The sequence below is a fragment of the Pezoporus occidentalis genome, unplaced genomic scaffold (genome assembly GCF_034315485.1).
Source record: "Pezoporus occidentalis ecotype Australia unplaced genomic scaffold, CSIRO_AGI_Poc_V1 ctg114, whole genome shotgun sequence".
In the NCBI taxonomy this organism is placed as follows: Eukaryota; Metazoa; Chordata; class Aves; order Psittaciformes; family Psittacidae; genus Pezoporus; species Pezoporus occidentalis.
In genome coordinates this window covers 1,390,514-1,413,528 of record NW_026912929.1, presented here as the reverse complement: position 1 = coordinate 1,413,528, position 23,015 = coordinate 1,390,514, and the positions used below count along the sequence as shown (strand labels likewise).

The 23,015-nt window shown below is 48.4% G+C and overlaps 1 protein-coding gene across 2 annotated transcripts in view; it reads right to left on the bottom strand.

The window, feature by feature from the left end:
- CHCHD6 (coiled-coil-helix-coiled-coil-helix domain containing 6) overlaps positions 1-23,015 on the bottom strand; it is a 106,172-nt gene that overhangs the window by 17,347 nt on the left and 65,810 nt on the right. For both annotated transcript variants that reach the window (XM_062636728.1, XM_062636737.1), the window contains one exon: positions 19,835-19,970. In XM_062636728.1, coding sequence (XP_062492712.1) covers positions 19,835-19,970 — 136 coding nt within the window. The remainder of the gene's footprint in view (positions 1-19,834; positions 19,971-23,015) is intronic.

The window sequence follows — 23,015 nt, the reverse complement described above, 5'->3', positions numbered from 1 at the left end:
AGTCCAGGAATGCACCATTTCTCAGTAGCTGATGGGTACATTTTTCAGCAGGGCTTCCCTAATTAAAGGGCTAGAAAGAGATGATCTCGGATTGATAGGTTTTGCAGTCAGATGTTTTACACTTGGTTTGATGAATTATAGATCACCTTCTGCAACTTTTGGAACACGTGAGGAGAGCATGCAAGAGAAAAAGAGAGCAGCACATCCATAACATTACCACATAATTACTTGTTTCCAAATTCCACCTCTGTCCCTATGGCAAGACCATTAAAGGCATACTCCAGGAAAGCAATGCTCATTGAAAAGAAACATAAAAAATAATATCTAGCAATAAATAAGCCAATGCTATGAAGTGAGACACTGCTGCTCCGGAGGTACGCACACATGGCAGGATTTTGCCCCAAACTGGTTTGTGTTGAAGGGACCTTAAAGCTTCTCCAGCTCCAACCCCTGCCACAGGCAGGGACCCCTTCCACTAGAGCAGCTTGCTCCAAGCCCCTGTGTCCAACCTGCCCTTGAACACTGCCAGGGATGGGGCAGCCACAGCTTCTCTGGGCACCCTGTGCCAGCGCCTCAGCACCCTCACAGGGAAGAGCTTCTGCCTAAGAGCTCATCTCAGTCTCCCCTCTGTCACTCGACAGCCATTCCCCCTTGTCCTATCATTAGATGCAATGTAGCCTAAAAGCTATAGAGAAGAAAGTCCCAGAATAACCATCTGGAATGGGAAAAAAAAACATTTGTTGTTAATTTAAACCATGAAACCGAAGCAATACAATGCAGAGCAACCAGGACGTGAAAAGCATTTCCAGGCACTGAGAGGTTAAAACAATTATTTGAACAGCTGGGAGAATTAAAATGGTAAAATAATAGCTACCCTTCAAAATTGTACAGATGCAAAGAGCCTCTTCAATGAATAACTGATAAAGGGGAAAAAACATTGCAGAAGAGAAACCGTTTCACGCATGAAGGTCACACAAGTAACAGCTCCTCTCAAGAACCGGGGGTTTGAGTCTTGGCATTAGGTGAAGTGGAGAGGTTGACACAGCAGCCTTTTACTTACAGGGAGCCAGGGTCAAATCCTGAACACTCTAAGTTCCACATGAAAGCGACTTCAGGCATGTCCTTCCCACTGCTTTTTGTGGGCTGTTTCCCCACCACAGCACAAGCAAGGTTACACAGGATCAGGCTGGAATTGCTGGAGCTATCTGTCTGCTTTCCCAAGGAGTTCTCCCAGCACCGGCACAGCCTCTACGGCTGCAGGAGCTGGTGCAATTGAAGCAGCCAGTTCAGGTGATGCTATTGCCCTGTTATCCAGGGCTCCCCTAAGCACAGCCCTGATCCGTAATCACAACCCTGCTCCGTACACACAACCTTGCTCCTTACACACAACCCTGCTCCGTACACACAACCCTGCTCCTTAGACACAACCCTACTCCTTACACACAACCCTGCTCCGTACACACAACCCTGCTCCTTACACACAACCCTGCTCCTTACACACAGCCCTGCTCCTTACACACAGCCCTGCTCCTTACACACAGCCCTGCTCCTTACACACAGCCCTGCTCCTTACACACAACCCTGCTCCGTACACACAGCCCTGCTCCTTACACACAGCCCTGCTCCTTACACACAGCCCTGCTCCGTACACACAACCCTGCTCCGTACACACAACCCTGCTCCGTACACACAACCCTGCTCCGTACACACAACCCTGCTCTTTACACACAGCCCTGCTCCTTACACACAGCCCTGCTCCTTACACACAGCCCTGCTCCTTACACACAGCCCTGCTCCTTACACACAGCCCTGCTCCTTACACACAGCCCTGCTCCGTACACACAACCCTGCTCCGTACACACAACCCTGCTCCGTACACACAGCCCTGCTCCTTACACACAGCCCTGCTCCTTACACACAGCCCTGCTCCGTACACACAGCCCTGCTCCGTACACACAACCCTGCTCCGTACACACAACCCTGCTCCGTACACACAACCCTGCTCCGTACACACAGCCCTGCTCCGTACACACAATCCTGCTCCGTACACACAATCCTGCTCCGTACACACAACCCTGCTCCTTACACACAACCCTGCTCCGTACACACAACCCTGCTCCGTACACACAACCCTGCTCCGTACACACAGCCCTGCTCCTTACACACAGCCCTGCTCCTTACACACAGCCCTGCTCCTTACACACAGCCCTGCTCCTTACACACAACCCTGCCCCTTACACACAGCCCTGCTCCGTACACACAGCCCTGCTCCTTACACACAACCCTGCTCCTTACACACAGCCCTGCTCCTTACACACAGCCCTGCTCTTTACACACAGCCCTGCTCCGTACACACAACCCTGATCCGTACACACAACCCTGATCCGTACACACAGCCCTGCTCCGTACACACAGCCCTGCTCCGTACACACAGCCCTGCTCCGTACACACAGCCCTGCTCCATACTCGCAGCCCTGATCCATACACACAGCCCTGCTCCATACTCACAGCCCTGATCCATACACACAGCCCTGCTTCATACACACAACCCTGATCCATACACACAGCCCTGCTCCATACTCACAGCCCTGATCCATACACACAACGCTGTTCAGGTAAGAACATGGTGCTCTGTAGTCTTCCATAACAAAATGAGTCTGTAATGAGCAGCTTGACTCCTTAGGAAAGGTCTAAGAGGAAGAATAAAGCCCATGAGGACTGCAATGTCTAAGCCACGGTGTACACAGCGCTGCTCATCAGGACAGGGTACATGGATGGACACATCCACGGGAGCCAAAGCTCCTGCAGAACCATCTTAAGGGCAAGGATGAGGTGAAAACACAGCCAAGTCAGGTCTATTTGGCACCTGGCTCCAGCTACCCCTGTAGGCAATGAATCCTCTCTCTCAGCTCGCTATTTTAAAGCAAGAAACCAAGAATCTTCACCAAGTAGAGAAGAAAATTGACAACTGAATGTGCAGCACTGCAGAGACAAAATCAGCTGCACGCTGCCAACTCGTTTCTGTTCCTCACCCACTTCAAATGCACAACCTCTTCCACATAAACACTGAGCAAACTGTTAGAAGGACAGCGACTGAGCACACCTCATTGCAGTCCAAAACCATGGATGCTCTGGCAGAAAAAGGCAGAATGGGAACAGAAGGCCAACTCCATCCACCCCAGCAGTCAATTCTTCCATGGTTCACACATATCATTTCACCAGTCTCCAACTCAAAACTACTCCAACTACTCCTTTTTGCCTTGAAGTCAAAGGAAGAAGTCAGACAGCACAAACATGAGATCCTCCCACGAAAGGACTTTTTCCTCCAGCCAAAAGAATTTATTATTGCAGGATTATTAGAGCATTTCTGAAGAACTGAGATGTAGCCTCCTCAATCTGCCTGTTTCTTCTCTCTACAGAGTACAGCCTGCTTCAACCTATTCTGAACACAGTCATTGTGCTTCTCTGGTTGACAATTATAGAATCATTGATTGGTTTGGGTTGGAAGGGACCTTTAACCTCATCCAGTTCCAACCCCTGCCACGGGCAGGGACACCTTCCACTAGAGCAGCTTGCTCCAAGCCTTGTTCAACCTGGCCTTGAAAATCATCTGAGTCCTGACGCTGTAGGTATCTCCTCTGCTGGGTTTGGCTGCTCAATAGCCAGTGATGCTAAAACACGAAGAGGATGAGCTTCCAGCCTCCCCAACCTTCTTGCTCAGATCAGGTTGGACACCCCCAGCTACACAGCCCAAGTTTGACCACTTGAAGGATCAGAAACATCCAACATGTTGCAGAAGGGAATAGTTGTTACCCTGTGTCTACGCAGAACCAAAGCAGCCTGTGCCACAGAAAGTAACAGCGTAACAGAAGGTTTCCAACAGGGACCTTGACCTTCCCATGGTCTTGAGGGACCCTGTGCCACATTTTTACCACTCAGGACATGGTATTCCACCCAACTGAACACATTTTGTCCAAATCAGAACCATGAGGGCAGCTCCACTGCAATCTGCTCTCCTTCACTCCAGCTCCCAGTCTGCTGGCAGGAGCTGCCGGACCAGTCAGCACCTGCCTCTTCGTTGTCCTTTAGGTGACTACATCACTGTGCTGCTGGAGCAGATGCCAGCAGCAAAAGCTGCACAGCAAAACGCTCCAGCTGGGTACACAACCCTCCTCAGCAGAGCTGCTGCCCACACTGGGAACCCTCAAACCCATCTCTGGTACCTTGTGGTGACACCGGTTGTGATGGGAACATGCATCTGGGATACTGCAGCTTGTCCCCTCGCCACAGCAGTGATGCTCAGCTATCAGTCTTTTACTTACTCATAGCAAACAGCATCCTGCAAGGCTGATGCATAGAGAGGCAATGTACTTTGGATCCTTCAGGGTGAAAACACCCTGCATGAATGTGACAGGGTGAGAGAGAAGCTGAAGCAGAAAAAGAAGGTGTGAGGCTTTACACAGCACCCACACTTTTCTACCCTCCTTCCAGAGAGTCTCTGAATCCTTCCCATGTTTGCTGGAGTCAAATTCCCCTGTGCCAAGCAGCCTTCATGTTCAGTGAGGATGCAGAGAGGGATGCAGAGGATTACTCTACATCTTCAGAACCCAAGGACTTCTCTTGCTCCTCTGATCAGCCGTGTCCAGATGCATGTTTAAAAATAAGACAGCCACTGAACTCTGCCTTGGCCCCTGAGGGAGCTGCAGCCTCCTCTTTCCAAACTGAGCTTTCCAAAGCCAGCTCAGTGCTGCGGGGAGCAGGCAGCCCCATGTCAGCTCCAATACAGAACTCAAAATGAAAGGAATGCAAAGGAAGAGGACAGAAAGGAGAGAGGAGGGAGAGGATGCAGAGACACCGGCAGGGAGCAGGGGAGAAAATGAAGGCAGAGGGGAAGGGAAATGCCTGAGCCCAGACTCCAGGAATAGGTGAGTAAATAAAAATATAGGAGGAGAAGGGAGGAGCAAAACCAGTATGTGCCTAGCTTGCTAGTACACACTGTGAGAAAGACCTTATAGCTGGCCAGAACTGCTCACACTGCATGGTGGGAGTATATCACTCACTCACAGTGATAGCACTGAGCCTAAGCATAGTTTAGAACATACCGGAAAGACCCACAGCTTCAGTTTCAATCACAGGCCATCACAGAACAACATTTAAGCTCACCTTCAGCTCAAACGTTCGCTATGTGCTGTCCCGACCTAATGGAGACCACCCCAGTGCCAGCACAGCATTTGGAACGAGATGGAATCCTGCACACCATGAAACAAAATAAACCCAACCAAAACCATGATGGAGAAATCAGCTTGGCACTGCTATACCCAAAAGTGAGGATCCCTCAGTCTCCCTGTTTCTAGATCTTGCTCAGTGGGATCCTAAGAAGATCCCAGACCGTGAACCTCAGAGAAAGAGCTCTGAAAACCTGAAGGTATTGTTGGTCTATTAAAGAGAGATAATCAGGTGCATGCCTGCAAGCTTGCAAGTAGAAACTGCCAAGGCAGAACTCGAGGGCAGGTTCTCACAGCTCCAGAACACGAAGCTCATCAAAAACTTCAGTGGCACTTGAGAAACCCATGCCAGGACTAAGAAACACCTCCAGCTGTTGACTCGGAGGCAATTACCAGGGAGAATACAAGCTCGCCTGAAGCAGGGCGCTGTGAGCTTACCATCCTGCTGTCAGAGTGGACCAGGTACCATGGTCAAGTACAGATCAAAACTGAGAAGCCAAGGAAAGCATCCACGGAGAGAGCAAAGCAAGAACAAAGATGGAGCAAGAGCCAAGGATCACGAGGAGGAGCAGGCAGGATCCCAGATGCATGGGTACAGCCTAGGGGCTTGTGGAGCAGTTCAGAGCCACTGAAGAAATTCCCTCACATCCCTGTCTGCTGGGTTCAGACATCAGTCAGATCCAAACCTGCCAGGGAGATGAACTGCAGACAGGTACAGATTAACACACAACCCCTTTCATCCCTACGACAGTGTATTAGACTGCTGCGCTTTGGAAGACTCTTCTCGAGGGAAGATGCCTACTTCAACCTTCAAGCACCACAACACTCCTCCCGCTTTAAGTTGTCCCTTAAGAAAAGCTTTTCATAGCAGCAATGAAAGCTTTTTGCACTGAACAGCTGGAGCCAAAGTCAAAGCACAACCTGGCAGTTTCGTTGGCTGAACAGAGATGCCATTGAAGCCAAGTGTCACAGGCAAAGAGCCCATATTGACAAAGGTTTGAGACACTGGTTCAAGACACGAAGAATAAGAACTGCAGCTTGCAGGATTTACAGGCAGCACATTTTGAACCTTACCCTTCTCCTGCAGCTGGCATCCAGGGATTAGCTCCCTTACTTCTCCCCTTTAAATTACTTTTTCCATAACACCTATCAAAGCCACCATCTCCCCAGCAGGACCAGCAAGGACTTGCTGTCGGGTCTCCCCAGATGCTCAGTGAACTCTGTTCTCCATGCAGGAACTCTCAGATCCCACAGTTTAATGAAATAGGGATTTGGATCCAAGATTCAAGTTTCCATGAGCGGGATTTCTGTTGTTACGGCAGATCTGGTTCCTGACACAGCCACTGTGAACTATGTGACAGGATATATGAACCCTCTTCTCTGTACTCCTGCTGCATGATCTCACTCTTCAGTTCTCCACACCCCCCTTTTCCCTACAGTAGTGCAACACTTCATTGATTCAACACAATCAACAAGAGAGCAAGGAGGCAGAGGCAGACTCTGGTATTGGAACAGCTGGTTTCCTTGATGGCATCATGTCCCAAAGAGAGCTATGGAATCATAAGAAAAGAGACTGCTTATTCTCAACAGCAAACAGCTCTGCACCGGAGAAGAAAGCACAACCCTGCTGACGGTGAGAGAAAGGCAGCAGTGGGGTTTGGAATCTATTTCCCACTCTTTGCTGGGTCATGCCTGAAGATTCTGTGGGAGAGGAGCAGAAGAAGCCACACTCCAAAGCCTATCGCTGTGCTCACAGGGACTGTGAAAACTCCAGGAACACCAACCCCTGTGATACTGCCCAAAGCCCACGTGCAGAAACGCTGACACAGCAGCTCCTCAATGGCCACACTCCACAACTACTACACCCTGTGCCCATTGAGCTGTGGAATAAGCTCATGCCAAGGGATGGGCTTAATGATGGATGGATAAGGATGACCAGCAGGGACTGAAAGAGATGGTCAAAAGTCACTGACCCTGAGAGCAAGCTCTGAACTTACACTAGACATAATGACCACCAATGTCCCAGCCAACCACCACGCTGAGTACCCACCATGAGCTGACACATCTTAGGCTATTCCACTCACACACAGTCGACTCAGGAACACAGCATGCCCCAGGTTTCCTCTTATCTCAACTGTTGTCCTGCCTCAACATGCAGCAGCAAAACCATGGAACTGAGCAGCAGGTGGAGGTGCTGAGGCCAGCAAGGATCAGCAGATCCTCTGGTCCACAGAGGAACACTTGACTAACAACACAAAGAGTAGGAAGCAAGAAGCTACCTTAAATCCACAAGCTCTTTTCCTTCTTCCAGGTTGCTCATGTGTGATATCCTATCTTTTATCTCATCCTAAAACAAGAGAACATGCATTAAAGGATCAGGCCATTGTCTTCTGAAGGCTGGACCCTTCTGCAGCCTTCTCTTACCACAGGGGTTTGCTTCCATTTCTCAAATGCAAAGGCAGCAACTGATACTTGGATGGAGAAGGCGTATTCCAAAGGACAATCCTGACAAACAAGGCTGCTCTCTCTTCTCTTTGCTGCAATGCCGCCCTTGTTGAGTCCCTCCAGTGAAGCTCATTACAGTGGTAAGAACAAGTCAGCCCCTCAAACATTCAGGTAAGCCAGGCTTCAAGTGGAAATAGGGCATTTCAGAGCAGCGGAACTGAAGTCACCTGGATTTGTGTCTCAAAGTTAAGTTCCTCTGTGACCAAACTGATGTCTAATAAAGGGTGAGTCAATACCATCCCCATTGCACAAGCACCACTGGGTCCCTTCCCTCTACCTAATTGCCTGCTTTCACAAGATATACAGGAACTTATTACTTCAGAGCCTTTGTGCCTTCTGAGGAACATCACTGCAGCTCAGCAGCGGGTTCAGAGCAAGCAGTGAGCGGAGCAGAAACCAGGCTCACACACACACAACACGGGTACATGAGTCCCGTTGCCTTAATCAGGCCAAAGTCACAGGCAGGGCTGGGGAGCCCCTCCAAACAGGGGAAGAGCTGGCACATGAGACCCAGAACAGGGTCACCTGTGACACCAGAGCAGGCTCTGTCCTGTTCTCCAGGGGCTGCTCTGTACATCACAAAGCTCCTGACCTTCCAGCATCTGTTCAGCTCCATACAAAAGCAAGCCAAGGCCCTGTAAGGCAGTGCAACATCTCAGTTGACATTTCGGTCCCCGAGAGAGCAGCTCGCCTTTGGCTTTGTGTCAGCCACCTTTGGCTGTGGCAGTAAACAGTGCAGAGCCTGTTCTCTCAAGCAAATCCATCTGCCTGCGCAAAGGTTCCCAGCGAACAGACAGGAGGTGGCAGCTGGAGAAAAGAGACCTGGGATCACTGCACACAATCTCACCTTTTGTTGTTTATCCACGTTTACTGCACACAGCCTGCCTCTAATCCATCAGTGCAAGAAACCTGCTCATACACCTACACAACTGCAGAGGCTTCCCTGCATTTTATGGGGCTCTGTTGCAGCAAATGTCAGGCTCAGCAAAACAAGAAGGCTTTAGGAACTGTCTCACACTGCCTGGGATCAATCCTGCTCATCCCCCAACCAGCACACACTGGATACTGCATTAAACAAGGAACCTGAGAGGCCTTGGGTGACATGGTTTAGTGTGAGGTGTCCCTGCCCATGACAGGGGGGTTGGAACTTGATAATCTTAAGGTCCTTTCCAACCGTAACTATTCTCTGATTCTATAATTCTATTCTGTTGCCTTGAGTTTGGATCATAGCTTTGCATGCACATACCCCCCATAAGCACAAGCTAGAATGAAGCATGACTTTCACATTAAATAGCACCCCAAACCCTTGCTGTTCTTGAACAAAGTGTCACCCCATGTGCCTCAAGACATTTGCTAAAGGGTGAGAAGAAGGGAATTTATATTACCCCCTGTGTATCCTCAGCACCAAACCTGCTTCTGCTCCAGAGAGGTCAATCTGGAGTCTGTACAGATGCTTTAAGGTTGGCTTTTGCAGAACAAGAAGGGGGTCACTGGTGTAGCACAAGCTACACAACTATTTCTCCAGGGCACTACAGCCCTATCCCAGTGCCTTCATTATATCAGCTCAAGGTACACGACGCTGGAAGAACCCCACCTGCATCACAGTATTCAATAGGTTTTTCCATGACTGTCTACTTCTGCAAGGCTTGGGAATATTCCCTGAGCATCAGGATGCTCCTGAACACACTTCAGCTTGGTACTAAGAGACAAAATGCAACTTTGATGTGCGGCAGGGAGTTAAACAGCCCCGCCAGCATCCTAGAGCCCAGGAATAGTGCAGAGCTTGTTAAGCAATGATAATCCTCGGTGGCCACCTTCAGCACTACTGAAGTCAGAAGCTTTCAACTGTTCCTGCTGATACGGCTTGAGGGAACCTCTTGTGTTCAAACTGAGCTATTGGTGTACACCTGAATCCATAAGAAGACAAAGCAGTTGTGTCAGAGAGCCTGGGGGGGGGCATAAGAAGCACCCATATAATTCACTGACATACAGTGTTTAGCTGCAGCCAGTGCCGCAATCGCAGCATGTGTTTTCTCCCTTCTTTCACCCATGGAAAGGACTCAGCAGAATTGCTCAAACACGGAATTAATACAGCATTGAGATGAGACAAACAAACAGTAATTCAGGCTCCTTTCCAATCCCTTTGCAGAGATGAACAAGTCTCCGTATCATATCTATAACCAGAAACGCTCCTGTTGTCAAAGAACTCCTTTCATAAAGTTATCGTGTCTGTAATTGAAGCAGGGTAGATTGCTTGCCCTGCCAGAAGGAAAAACCTCCCTTCTTCAATCTTTAGAAACATTCTGGGGCTTTTTAATCCTATGCCAATTCACTCCTCTAAATTACACAGTTCTTCCCGAAGTTTATACCACAAAGATGTGTTTATTTACACTTTCCTTCTGAAGCTCTCTCTGCTTCTGAAGCAGGCAGATAATCACTTTGCCAGCTAGAGTTTCAACCCTTGATCCAAGGGCTCACTCACAGTCCTATCAGCAAAGGCTCTTACAGAAGAGTGTGCTAGATGGGAACTTAATGGCTTAAATAGCTGGGTTGGGGGACTGCACAGGACTAAAGAGGAGAATTAACTCAGAACAAGTGCAAGTCCTTGTGAAAGGAACTTCAAACAAGCAGAAAGGAGGTGTAAAGATCCAGAAGCAAGTAACTGCAACGGGAAGGTGCCATCTCAGGCCAAGCAGAAGGACCCTGCCCATGCCAAAGACTTGCATGACCTGGGCAGATGGGTGCTCCCTCCCTTCAGTTTTTAAAGCAGTGTCCATAGCACATAAATTGCAGGTAAATTCAAGTGTTTTCAGAACACTTGACATCACCCTCACCAGAAAGCTCAAAGAGAGATCCAAGAAACAAGTAAATGAAGAAAAACGTTCTCCATCTCCCTAAGAAGCGCTTGGATCAGGTCAGAACTGAAGTACACGCTCTGCAGAGAGGAAACCAGAATGATCACTGCGCACACTTTAACCTGCTCAGGAGCAGAAAAGAGATAAATCAATCTCATGCTCTTCTTTCACTGACGTCAAATTCATTCTGAGAAGGGAAGCAGGTACCTGCAACGACACCAAATGCTGCAGATGTCATGGTGTTTGTTCAGAGCTCCCACTAAAAGAACAGTGTGATAGCGTTTTCCCAACAGAGAGAATGAGTAACCCTTAGCCTTCCCATTACACAGCTCAGTGAAGTAACCCAACAGATGAGCTGCTCTGAAAAACCAAACCCAGCCCTTGTGGGCAGCAGATGTGGGCTGGTGGAGAGAATGCAGAGGCAGATGGGGAGAGGGGATGGGAAATGACAGAGATGAGCAGGCGCAAGGCAAGCAGAGAGCATGAAGGACAGGGGCAGGAAAGCTGTGATTTCACAGACGTTTGTGAAGTTAAATCAACAGCTTTCCAATGCCATTATTTTAATGATCATTCCCCTCCTAATACATGCAAGGAACCAGCTGTTTGCAAAATGACCTTTAAACCCTACCCACCGTACCTTATCAGACTAATTCAGAGCTGCACGTTGGCTGGTCCCAAAACCCATTTACCCAGGACAAACAGGCATCCAGCAGGGAAGCAGGGTGAACACGCTGTCACAACAATTCTGCCTGCATTTCTGGATGCACACAGCAGAGCAGCAGCTTCCCCACCTCAGACACTGCAGCACCAGATGAGCTCAAGGCTTCACTACCTCCTTCCTCACATGGCAAAGATAGCAAATGCTAACTAGAGCAAGTGCTGGCTTTCTGGATAGCTTCTGTGGGTGCAGAGGTGTGTCAGAGCCTTTCACCAGCTCTTAAAGGCCTCTAACCAAAGGAGATGTTATGACCAAATGCAAGCTTCTTGCCAGCAGATGAAAGCAGCAGAGCAGAGCTAACTCTGGCACTATACTCAGATCACTGTATCTTCAACACATCTCGTTCCTATAGCTGAAGCTCTGGTGCCCAGCAAGGCTCCTTCCACTGGCTTCAGAAGGTCTAGCCAGGACTGACAGCTTTAAATTGCTTTGGAAGCATCACAAGTGCACTAGGAAGTCTCTGCAGACAAGGCAGCCCGTTGGGCAGACAGTGTCACAGAGGGGTGAAACCCATGAACAATTAACACAGGCACGATGCAGCCACCAACCTAACAAAGGTTGGATGTTGTAACAGATGAATGCTCCACAGTCTCGGACAGAGAGGCTCTGTCCAAGCAGGATCAGGGCAACTTCCGCCTTCTCCTCCAACATGCCATAGCCCTGATGGCTTCCTACTAATAGCAGAGCTCATCCACCATTCATTCATGTCCCAGGTTTGGCAGGGCAGAGAAGGATTAGTTAGAGCAGCCTTGCTTGCTTGGTAGTAACTCTTCCACCGGCTCAGGACCAATGCCACCAGAATAACCCCTGCACATGCTACACAGGCATATCGAGCTGATTGGTGAAGGCTTCAAATCCCATTAGTCTTCAAGGTATTCAGCCCCAGGACCTGCTAACAAATCCAGCTGATGGATGGTGCGTGGCAACTGCAAAGTGCATGCAGCGGGAGGCCATCCTGCTCAGAGCACGACCAGCGAGCAGCATCACAAATCTCTGGTTCCCCCAGTTTGTCACGAAGGCTTTGGCATCACTGATATAATTCCCCAAGTTATAGCCAAGTTGTCAGGGAATGGCTCTAACGTTAGCACGGAAGTTATGGAAGTCAGGGCTACTTTGGAACTTCTCAGGAGTCTGCAGGCATTTGACCATTGACCTTATGCTTCTAACCAGCAGTTGCTATCGACAGCAATTTCAGTGGATCTGGTTCAATCTAACTTCAGCAGCAAAACACATCGTTTAAAAATTGGAAATCAACTTCTTTCTGCCCAAGAGTGCTTGGTCATCAGTCTCTGGGAATTAATCCGAGTCCCAATTTCCACTCCCAACTTGCCAGCACAGTGCTACAAATCTTGTGTGAAGGAATCTGGCATGAAAGCAGCGTGATGTATCACAACACTCCCTCACCCCCAAGCAACTGTTTCCCATACTAGATAAGTCTGACTGAATTCAGGCTGCAGCTCCCAGGAAAACGCTGCTTAACACACAATACAGACAGCATGGAACTAGAGGAACCTGTTAGGTACAGTAGATCTATGCAGGTCCTGTTCATTCAAGCCAACAGAGAAGTGATTTTTAAAAGAGAAAGAAAAACCCCACAAGGCAGCAGAGAAAAACATTCCTGAGAGTGCTCAGCCCTACTTTGCTTGAAGTTTTGATACTCGGCTTCAAACGAGCCTTTTCTGATTCACCCACTCAAAGACCACATCCCAGCATGGAGCCAGGTATGGCTCTTGCTCCTCCTTGAGCTGTGATTGTATTTGTGTTATAGAAAAATGAGTGGATTGATTTTAAACACGTTCAGGCAAAGTAAGCTTTAAAACAAGCAGAACTGTAGCACAGTAGAAGTAACAAAACACCAAAGAGCTCAACTTCAAAAACTGTAATGGTATTCTGACTTCCTTCCCTCTTTACCTGTAGTATATCTGAGATCACAACCATCAAGCAAGAATTAGACCCAAAGGCAACTCTGCCTTACTCTAACAATGTCAAAAACGCAACCCAAAACCCCAGAAAACCAAAACTAAGAGCACATGGGTTGTGCATGGAACTGTTACAACCAGGTTGGTTGTGAGAAGAGAAGCAGTGTCAGAAGTTCTCCATCTTCCTTCCAGCCCAGGCAATGGATGTAAGAACTTCAGAGGAGAAGATGATGCAGGGCATGGACTAAAGAACTCTAGAAGAGGAGCTCTGGGCACAGCCAAGTAATCAAAGAAATTTAAAGCTTATTTATGCCTTTGTTCTCTTCTAAAATGATGAACTCCAGGAGGTGCCACATTTGGGCTTTGCGTGGACTGCGAACAGCACACAGAAGAACTGGTTGGCGTGGGTTATTGAGTGCTGATGAACCAACAGGCTGTGGGGGACATGAGGGCTTTGGGATGTGCTGAAACACACAGCAAATAGAGAACTCGGGCCTCCAGTTTCACAAGTACCAGGGACAGGCAGCAGCATCATACTGTGGGACATGGCTCATTCATCCAGGTGGTGGTTTACACCCTTCCAGGCAGCTCCATGGTTTGAGTTATCCACTGATGAACTCCTGAGCGTATGCAGTGCTCTGGGTAGACCCCAAGCTCACCAGAAGCAAGAACTGCTGCCCTAGAAATCAACCTAACAACTGCTTCCACCCTGTATAATTAGAAGCGAAATAAGGACCCTCTGTCACCTTTGCAAGCAGCAGGTTGGGGTGTGCGTGGGTACAGCTCATCCACTGCTGCTCTCCTCCGTGTTTACAACTAAACAGCAGCTGCTTGCAGCTTGTGGCCTCTCCACCAACCAGCTCCCTTGTGGGGACATTTATTGAGTCATAAACTCCTCCAGCAGCGTTATCACCACAGCATTTGCACAAATAAAGGTTGGAAGAGAGAAAGATTAAATAAGAGAGAATTCACTTTAGAGAGAAGGCAAGGGAAATGCTTTACAGGCAGGTTTGCTATGAGGAAGGAGTGAGCGGAGGAAGGCAGGGCAGGAGTATACATGCATGAAGATGGCTGGCACATCATCCTCCAGACATGGAATACAGATTTATCTGACATGACAAATCTGAGCTTCAGAAAGCTCAAACAACCCTAAAGCCTTCCCTGTTAGATATAGTGCATTTCAAGTAGCATAGCATGTGCTGCATTTATATCTCCTCAATGAGACTTAACAACTAAGCTCTACCTCTGCAGAATCCCAGGGGAGGAGAAATCCTGGTGCTCCTCAAGCACAGACATGGACCTTGCTATACATGGCCAAAACTTTCTTTCCCCAGCACACACATGAACGGCTCCCCTCTACCCCAATGAGCACACAAGCAATCTATGAAGCATTTTGCAATCCATCAGAATGGAAGCAGCTCTTTAACAAGAGCCTAATGATGCAGAATGATGAGAGATACCTGTGGCGCAGCTCACGGCACCCAGAACCTCTTTCTCTTAAGAAGAGAGAGATTCAGATAGAGGAAATGCCAGCTCCCACCAGGCCATGCTTCAGCAGGATCCACAATGCTTCAGCGAACCCGCTCCATCGGGATGGGACACTGCAGGACCTCCTCAGCATCTCCTCAGCAATCCGGGTCACCACTGCCCAGAGGTTAGAGAGGAACTTCCAGCAGAGCTGCAGTGCCCCGGGGTGGGTGCCAAACAGGAACCGGGCTTTCACAGGGATCACTTGGAAAAGGAAGTGCAGTAAATGGACCGCATTCTTTTTATTACAGCCAAGGGCAAAGGAGAATGCAGTTGAGTCAGGGTTATGTTAGAAGCCTACCTCTGCTGGAACCCAGTAAATGAAGGGTGTTTGCATAGAAGAGTGACTCACAGAGTGACAGCCTTCCCTGCACCTCCATTACAAACCCAGACTGTTCATAGACAGGGTTGCTGTACCATAAACTCATTCACCAGTTTATTGCATTGTCATTTCCTTATGCAGACAAGCCCTAAAGCCGTGTCAGGAGCACCTTTGTTAGCAATACTCGTGAACAGCCAGACACAGAAGAGAGGAGGAAGAGCACAGACTTATGAATGCTCCTAGCTCAATGTACTCAGCTCCTACCGACAAGGGAATACACGTGTCTGAGTGTGCAGCTCTTCATAGCTCGGTTTGGCCAGGAGCACAGACATTGCACCTTGGTCCTTCTGTGAGTGACAGGCACCCAGAGACAGCAAGAGAACACTGCAAAAGACAGGGATAATGCTCCTCACTAACACAGCTTCCTACACACAGTTGCAAGAAGCAGGTTTGTCTGAACTCTCAAATCACATCAATACACAGTCACCAGGGGCTGCGTTTTCCCAGTGGCACCTGGTGGGAGATTCTCTGGTAGAACCACCAATTATGGAACAAATTAACCTAGCAAAATTCCATGGAAATGCAGCTTTGCCAACTGGTGTGAACAGGGTGTAAGGGAAGCAGGATGGGCCACAGATACTCCGAGAAGCTTGGATGTGAGTGCAGATGTGCAGGGGGAGAGAAGCAATTCCCTAATAGGAGTCAGACTTGAAAACATCATCATATGTTCTTCCCTTGCATCTGGACTCCAAGTCAGAAATGACAGAGATTCCCACTGCCCACTGTCCTTTCCCTCCCACACCCTCTCCTCATTGGGCCAACAGCAGCAGCAATGTCCAATTCTCATTATCTGTGGGCAGCAGTAGCTCTTGGTGAAACCTGAGGCCAAGAAACTACAGGCAATTCTAACAGACACAATGGGAGCTGCCCCTCCCACAGCTGCCCCATTATAGAATCATAGCATAGTTAGGGCTGGAAAGGACCTTAAGATCATCAAGTTCCAGCCCCAGTACCATGGGCAGGGACACCTCACACTAAACCATGGCACCCAAGGCTCTGTCCAACCTGGCCTTGAACACCGCCAGGGATGGAGCATTCACAGGTTCCCTGGGCAACCCATTCCAGGGCCTCACCACCCTCATAGTAAAGAACTTCTTCCTTATATCCAATCTAAACTTCCCCTGTTTAAGTTCTAACCCGTTACCCCTTGTCCTATCACCACAGTCCCTAATGAAGAGTCCATCCCCAGCATCCCTATAGCCCCCCTTCAGATACTGGAAGGCTGCTCTGAGGTCTCCATGCAGCCTTCTCTTCTCTATTATCACAGCTTTTATTACATTTAAAGCCAGCGGTTTTGATGCTGGAGCTGCAGTTGTGCAAAGCCATGAAAACAGACTACCAATACAGATAAAGCACTCCCAAATTAAACAGGAGACATCATGGTAATGTATTCTGAAGTCTGAAAGCTTCTCAACCAAAGCACAGGCCACGGCAAGGAACTCAGAGCCTGAGTGGACTGATGCTGCTGCTACCAGCCCATGGTGACACAACCACACCTTCCCACTGGGGATGGTATCAATGGCAAAGTCAGTGGGCAGGATTCAACAGGGCAAGTTGAAAGTGTTCTAGCTACAAGGGTGGACAATCAGAGCAGGATCCTGCTCCCATAATCCTTAAGAATATCCCACTACAGGGAGTGCTTGGAGAAACTGTGGCTGCCCCATCCCTGGCAGTGTTCAAGGCCAGGGTGGACACAGGAGCTTGAAGCAAGCTGCTCTAGTGGAAGGGGTCCCTGCCCGTGGCAGGGGCTGGAGCTGGAGGAGCTTTGAGGTCCCTTCCAACATGAACCAATCCTGGATTTTAAGATTAACTTTGGAGTTCGTGGTCTGGATGTGCCTCCCAAGCAGCAAAGAGAAATACTCACATGTAGATGGCAATCGAGTGGACCTGTTTCAGGTGACTGTTCTATAACCAGATGCACCATGCTCCAACAGTGCCTATCTCTCTCCTTTGACCACAAAAGATGCCCTAAGGGCCAGCAGATATTCACAATAGGTAACATTAGCTATATCCCCACCATGCGCTACAGTAAAGTAACCTGTGCCACTGAGAGCCTGTGCAGGAAGTGAGGAGAAAATACATTTCAAACCACATTAAATGATGAGCTGATATATTTGTCCGTGGGGCAGAAGTAACTGAGGGAGCATCTCAGCTCCTGTCTCAGAGACGTGCACAGCAACAGGCAAAGGGAAACCAGTGCCCAAAGGAATAGTCTCAAACCAACACAGTCAGAAGGAAGATGCGAAGAATTGTACTCATCCAGTGTAAGCTGTAATTTTCAGTCTAGAAATCTAGAGCTTGCTTTCTCTCAGCCTAATGTATACCATGCCCTGGAGACGTTTTCACCAGCCATCAAAAGGAACTTGCAGAGAACCAGATGCTTCATTAAAGAATATTCACCAAGCCTTATGAAATCCTTAGTAAAAAGCAGCACAACAAATCACCAGCGTGCAAGGGAGCTGGAGTCACATATCCAGCTTTGATTGCAACCTCCTGCGCTGGGAAACACGGTCTGGTTAAGAAATAAAGGGGAAAAGTACCCAAGAAATAAGAGATTCCGGCCTCTCTTTCCAACATTCCTCCAACCTGCGTTTCCTGAGCGAGGAACGCGCGAGACAAAGCCATTTGGCAGAAGATGCTAATTTAAACTTAAAGGAAAATAACAGCTTAAAAAGAGAAGGGAGGAGGGAGTTTTAATCCTTCTGAACAAACCCAACAGCTTGTGATCACTACACATATCTCAGGAGTCAGAGGAGGGAGGTGAACTGAGCTGTCCTGGGCCAAAGGGAATGACATGGATGTACTGCGCTACATGAGTTTTGTTGGAACGTGTTCTTGCAAAGCCTATATCTGGCTGCAAGGTTTAGCTACCCATTCCTTAATCTCTCTCAGGCCTTCTTGAAACACAGAAAAGGGATCTCCTGCCACGCTGTCATCCTCCACAAGTTAACGGCCAGTGCATTGCCCCTTCCAGGAAGTTACTGTAACAGTGGGGAATAAAATTCCAAAGTTCACTGAGCACTTTGGGAACCAAGACAAGCCCCAGGGTTTGATTTAGGAAGAAACCCTTCCGGAAACCCCACCACCCTCACATCCAACAACCATCCAAGTTAACAGCATCTTCCACTGCCCTCTGCTGTTACCAGTCATTCAGCTTCCAGTTCTCTCTCCCACAGCGTGAGGCTGGGCTCCGGGCTGGCAGCATCCCAGCCCCTTTCTCCGGCGGGTTGGAGCCGCAGCTTGCAAATATGCTGAAGTTTAATGCAATCTGTCTTCTTGGGTAATCACATTCCACCCGCACCGCATGCAATAAAGATGTATTGGTAAATGCATTTGCTAAAGATATACTCGAGTGGAAAGGCTACGAGCCTGATTTACAGGAGGTAAGGAGGAAGCATCAGGTAACGGGGGCTGGCAGAGGATGCGCCAATGCTCTGTGCACAGCGACCGAGGACATGGATTGTGGCAGCACAGGCACCACGTTAAAGCTGAGAAAGGAAAAGAAACCACATGCTTGGGGAGCTGGGGACGTTAAAGATATGAGAGAAAAGCCCTTTCCCTGGCAGCTTTAACCTTGCTGATTTGCAGACATACAAAGACCTTCTTTGTAAACAGGAAGGAAAAAAATTCCACCAGGACTAGCAACAACATTTGGTCTAATATATCCTGACAATTTCCCCATCTCCTTCTGTCGGGCTGCTTCTGAGAGCTGGCTGGCAGCTTGTTTCATGTTATACTTAAATCAGGCACACAGCTTCCCTTCACAATGCTAATGCGACAGAGAAAGACTGCTGCTATGAAATCTCCACCTCTTCCCCATCCTTTCCATTAGCAATCCCAGGAGAGGAGTCTCAGTGTTCTATTCCCAGAAGGCTCCATCCCAAATCCACCTTAATACAGTCTCAGCACCTTTTCACTTCTCTGGGCAGCCTACCTTGAGATAGGCCCAACCCACTGAATTCTCACATGGGGAACTGCATCCTTCACACTGCAGATATCCCAAGCAGCAGCTTATGTCTAACCACTCGCTTTTCCCAAGACCATATCCCGGTTGTAAGGTCGAAACACTTCATTTTTACTTTATCCTCCACTTGTTTCAATAGCCAGAAATCCTTCCAAGGTACTGAGCAGCCGCTGTCCTACAGCATCCACAAGGGCTCTGCATCTCAGAAGGAAGAGCCATAAGGTTTGCTGCCCCCACGAGATGAACACTTCCCAGGAGTGTGCCATTCTCCTGACAGCAGCTTTGCCCAGTAAAGCAGCTTTCCTCATGCAGCACAAAAAGAAGCAAGATCTCCAACTGCAAAGTCCCATAATAGGAGAATGCTTAGAGCCTGTTTAAAATGCTGCCAACACCAGCAAAAGGGATCTGCCTACTGCTTGCAGCGCACAGTGTTCACAAAGGCAAAACTTGGGAAAATCACTGTGACTCACTTTGAAACCCTGGAGCATCCGCGGTGCTGGTTTGGTGGCAGCTCAGTACAACAGGAGCCACTGACGGGAGTGAAGCCAGGACATACCACAGTGTGGACTGGGCAACGTGGAATCAATGTGGGAAAATGGATCCCAAGGGAAACGTGGCTCCTATGAAGGCTGCAATTTGACTAACAGGTACCACAGCTCTCAGAAACGCTTCAGAGAAGAAAACACCATGCAAAACAAGAGAGCAAAGCCAGCAAGTCCAACAGGGAAGCCTTTGTTACCTTCTGAGCTGCACTAACACAGCGCCGGTATTCCTTAGCCAGCTCGGAGCATTTGAGCACTTCACGTTTGTTTTCTTGGTAGCACTTGAGGATTTCAGCCTGGAGGCTTGCACAGACAGGATCCGTGTTCCTCCTCCTGCAGGGAAAACAAGCACAGAGAGATGTGTGAAGCGGAGTTACTGCCCACTTACTATCACTCTACCAGTGACACACATACTGATCTGGTGCTGGAGTCACCTCATCCTAATAGAGAAACTGGTGGGAGCAGCAATCACCAATGTGGGTCAATGACCAACAGACTCTTCCAGCTGAGAATTCCAGCAGGAAGAAGGAACTTGCTGTCTCTAGGTTGGTGTGGAAGCCTGTTCTACTCTGAGGCAAAACATCACCTCCCCTCTGCCACCAGGAAGGAGAATAAAGGAAAACAGATCAGTTCCAAGAGGTTCAATGATATTCCCAACTCACACTGGAAATCTTTGGCAGAACTCAGGAATCCTGGCTGGGCCTGCGCGAGATCTGCAACAGCCTGACAAGGAACTGCACGGACTTGTTGAATAAGCTGCCTGGATCTATTGAATTCTCATCTATTTAAGCAGTTCAAACCCTCCAGCATGGTTGGAAGCACTGCAATTCTCCCAGTGACTAGAAAAAAAACAATAATAGCTAGAGCACGTATCTGTTTCTTTGTATTTCTGAAGCAATTAGTACTCAGACCCCGTAAATGGCATTGACAGCTACCCAAGAACAATTAGGGATGATGTTCTTATACTCTAATGTGCATGTGTACATATGGCACATCATCAGCAACAGTACCAATAGAGGGGAAGGTCTTTGTAAAACAATCCCAGCAACAATGGCACACACACAGTAACACAGTGTCATCAGCTGCACAGACAGGCACAAATTGCAGGAATTTGCAGCACAATTGCCATGGATTGTTTTACCAGACAACAAGAGAACATATGTTTAGGTGTAGCAACCCTCACACACTGCCTCCCAAAGCATAAATCCATTTAATTCCTTGCATTTTCTGTCCAATATGCTTAGAGAGATCTGTGCCTAAATATCAAACACACCTCTTCCTTCCGGGGCACTTGATGCTTCAGGCAGGCGTTAATGCTATGATGTGATATATTCATTTCCACAGTCACAACAGCAGGTCCTCATTCAGCAAAGGGGCTTCATAGCAAGGCAGTGAGAAAACACTGAATCACAGAGTGCTTTGGGTTGAAGGGACGTTAAAGCTCATCCAGTGCCACGGGCAGGGACCCCTTCCACTAGAGCAGCTTGCTTCAAGCCCCTGTGTCCAACCTGCCCTTGAACACTGCCAGGGATGGGGCAGCCACAGCTTCTCTGGGCACCCTGTGCCAGCGCCTCAGCACCCTCACAGGGAAGAGCTTCTGCCTAAGAGCTCATCTCAGTCTCCCCTCTGGCAGGTTAAAGCCATTCCGGCCCTTGCATCATCTCTGTGGCCTCCGGACTCACTCCAGCAGGTCCACGTGTCTCTTGTGCTGGGACCAGGAGCAGGACTTGCTCCTGGGCATGTCTCATGCTCTCAGGTAGAACATATCTAAGAAACATGAAATATTAAACAAAGATCTCCTAAAAGCTTTTGGAAAGCTCGGATACGAGTTTCCAACTCATTCTGTCCTTTCTGCATCAGCAACCTGGATGCTCCCTCAACGCAGTCTGGATGAGACACACTCCAAATGATACTTCTCAGTCCCCACTCTTACTGTCAGCATATGTGGGCAGAGGAAGGATTTATCAGTATCAGTGTGACAGCCACACTCTGAGGTGCTGAGCCACCAAAGATCAGAAGCCACCAAAGACATGAGACAGACTTCTCGTTCCACCTCTTCACTAATCCTCCAGCTCTCAGAAGAAACTTCTTCCATACGTGGTCCCCAGAGGCCCGTGTGCATTTCTAATTTGTGTGTTCTGAAGCAAATCGCGTTTAAAGCCTCTAAAAATCCATATTCTAAAGAAAAAAAAAAACTTCAAATTTTGGAATAGGGAAGAATCCAGGGAGAGCTTCAGAAACTCATAATGTTGGCATTTTACTTTGTCACTAACTTTAATATCACTCTAATCAAATCAGTGAGACTGTGGAGATGATACCAAACAATACCAGGTCAGGAAATACCACCAAATCCCTCAATTCATTGAAAAAGTTAAGACTTTTAAAATTAAGGTTTTCTTTAAAACTCAGCCATGTTAAACTGAAGGGCGTTTTGTCATTTTCATGCCGAGAGCTGGAAGAGCAAAAAGGTACAGCACAAACAGCCTGCATTCATCTGAACTGAAGGTGGTACGAACATCTCCAGTACCTAGAAGGATGCTTGCCATTGTCAGCATAGAGAGCTATAGGAATTGTGGGGTTTTTCTTGTCTGTTCCTTCCCTACCTCTCCTACAGCATCAGTCTTCACTGCCTAGAGTAAATACAAAGCCAGGACCTACCTGTGGGGTCAGAGTAGTGCAAAGTCTGGAACAGGTCCAGGGAAGGGCAATGGAGCTGGTGCAGGGCCTGGAGCACAAGTGTTGCTTGAAGCCTAACAGAGGGATCACCCCACAGGCAATGGCATGTGCTGCCCAGCGAGCACCTAAATCAGTGTTTGCCCATGCCACTAACCACAGCACAGAGAGGATTTACTGGGTCCCAGGTACCCAGACCCATAAGAAGAATATTCTCCTTTATTTCTTCAAAACCAAACCTCAAGCTGTGGTTATGCATCAATTGCCCCAGCTTCTTAAAACAGATTTAGAGAAGCTAATCAACACGGAGCTTAGTTGGTTACACTGATTATCAATACAAATTACACAAACCAATGTATTTGTGCATTCACAAGTGAACTGGAAACTCAATAGAACCAGCTAAATCCCACTGAGAATGACAGATTTTCTTTTGGAGTGGGAAGCTAGTGCTGCTCAGGAGACGACCGTCCCTGTGCCCACCATACACTGTGATCGATGAAACCAAAGGACACACTGTATGGAAGCACATCCTGTGGAGTCCAGGAGTACACACGTTACTCACCTCCAGCAGACGAGTTCTGGTACCCATCGTGACTGAAAAGGGGGAGATCTGAACTGTTCTGGTGTCAAACTGCTCGAGGAGCTTTCCTCCTAGCACAGCAATCACTACTCTTCTCCTGCTCACATGAAGTCCCTTAACTTCAG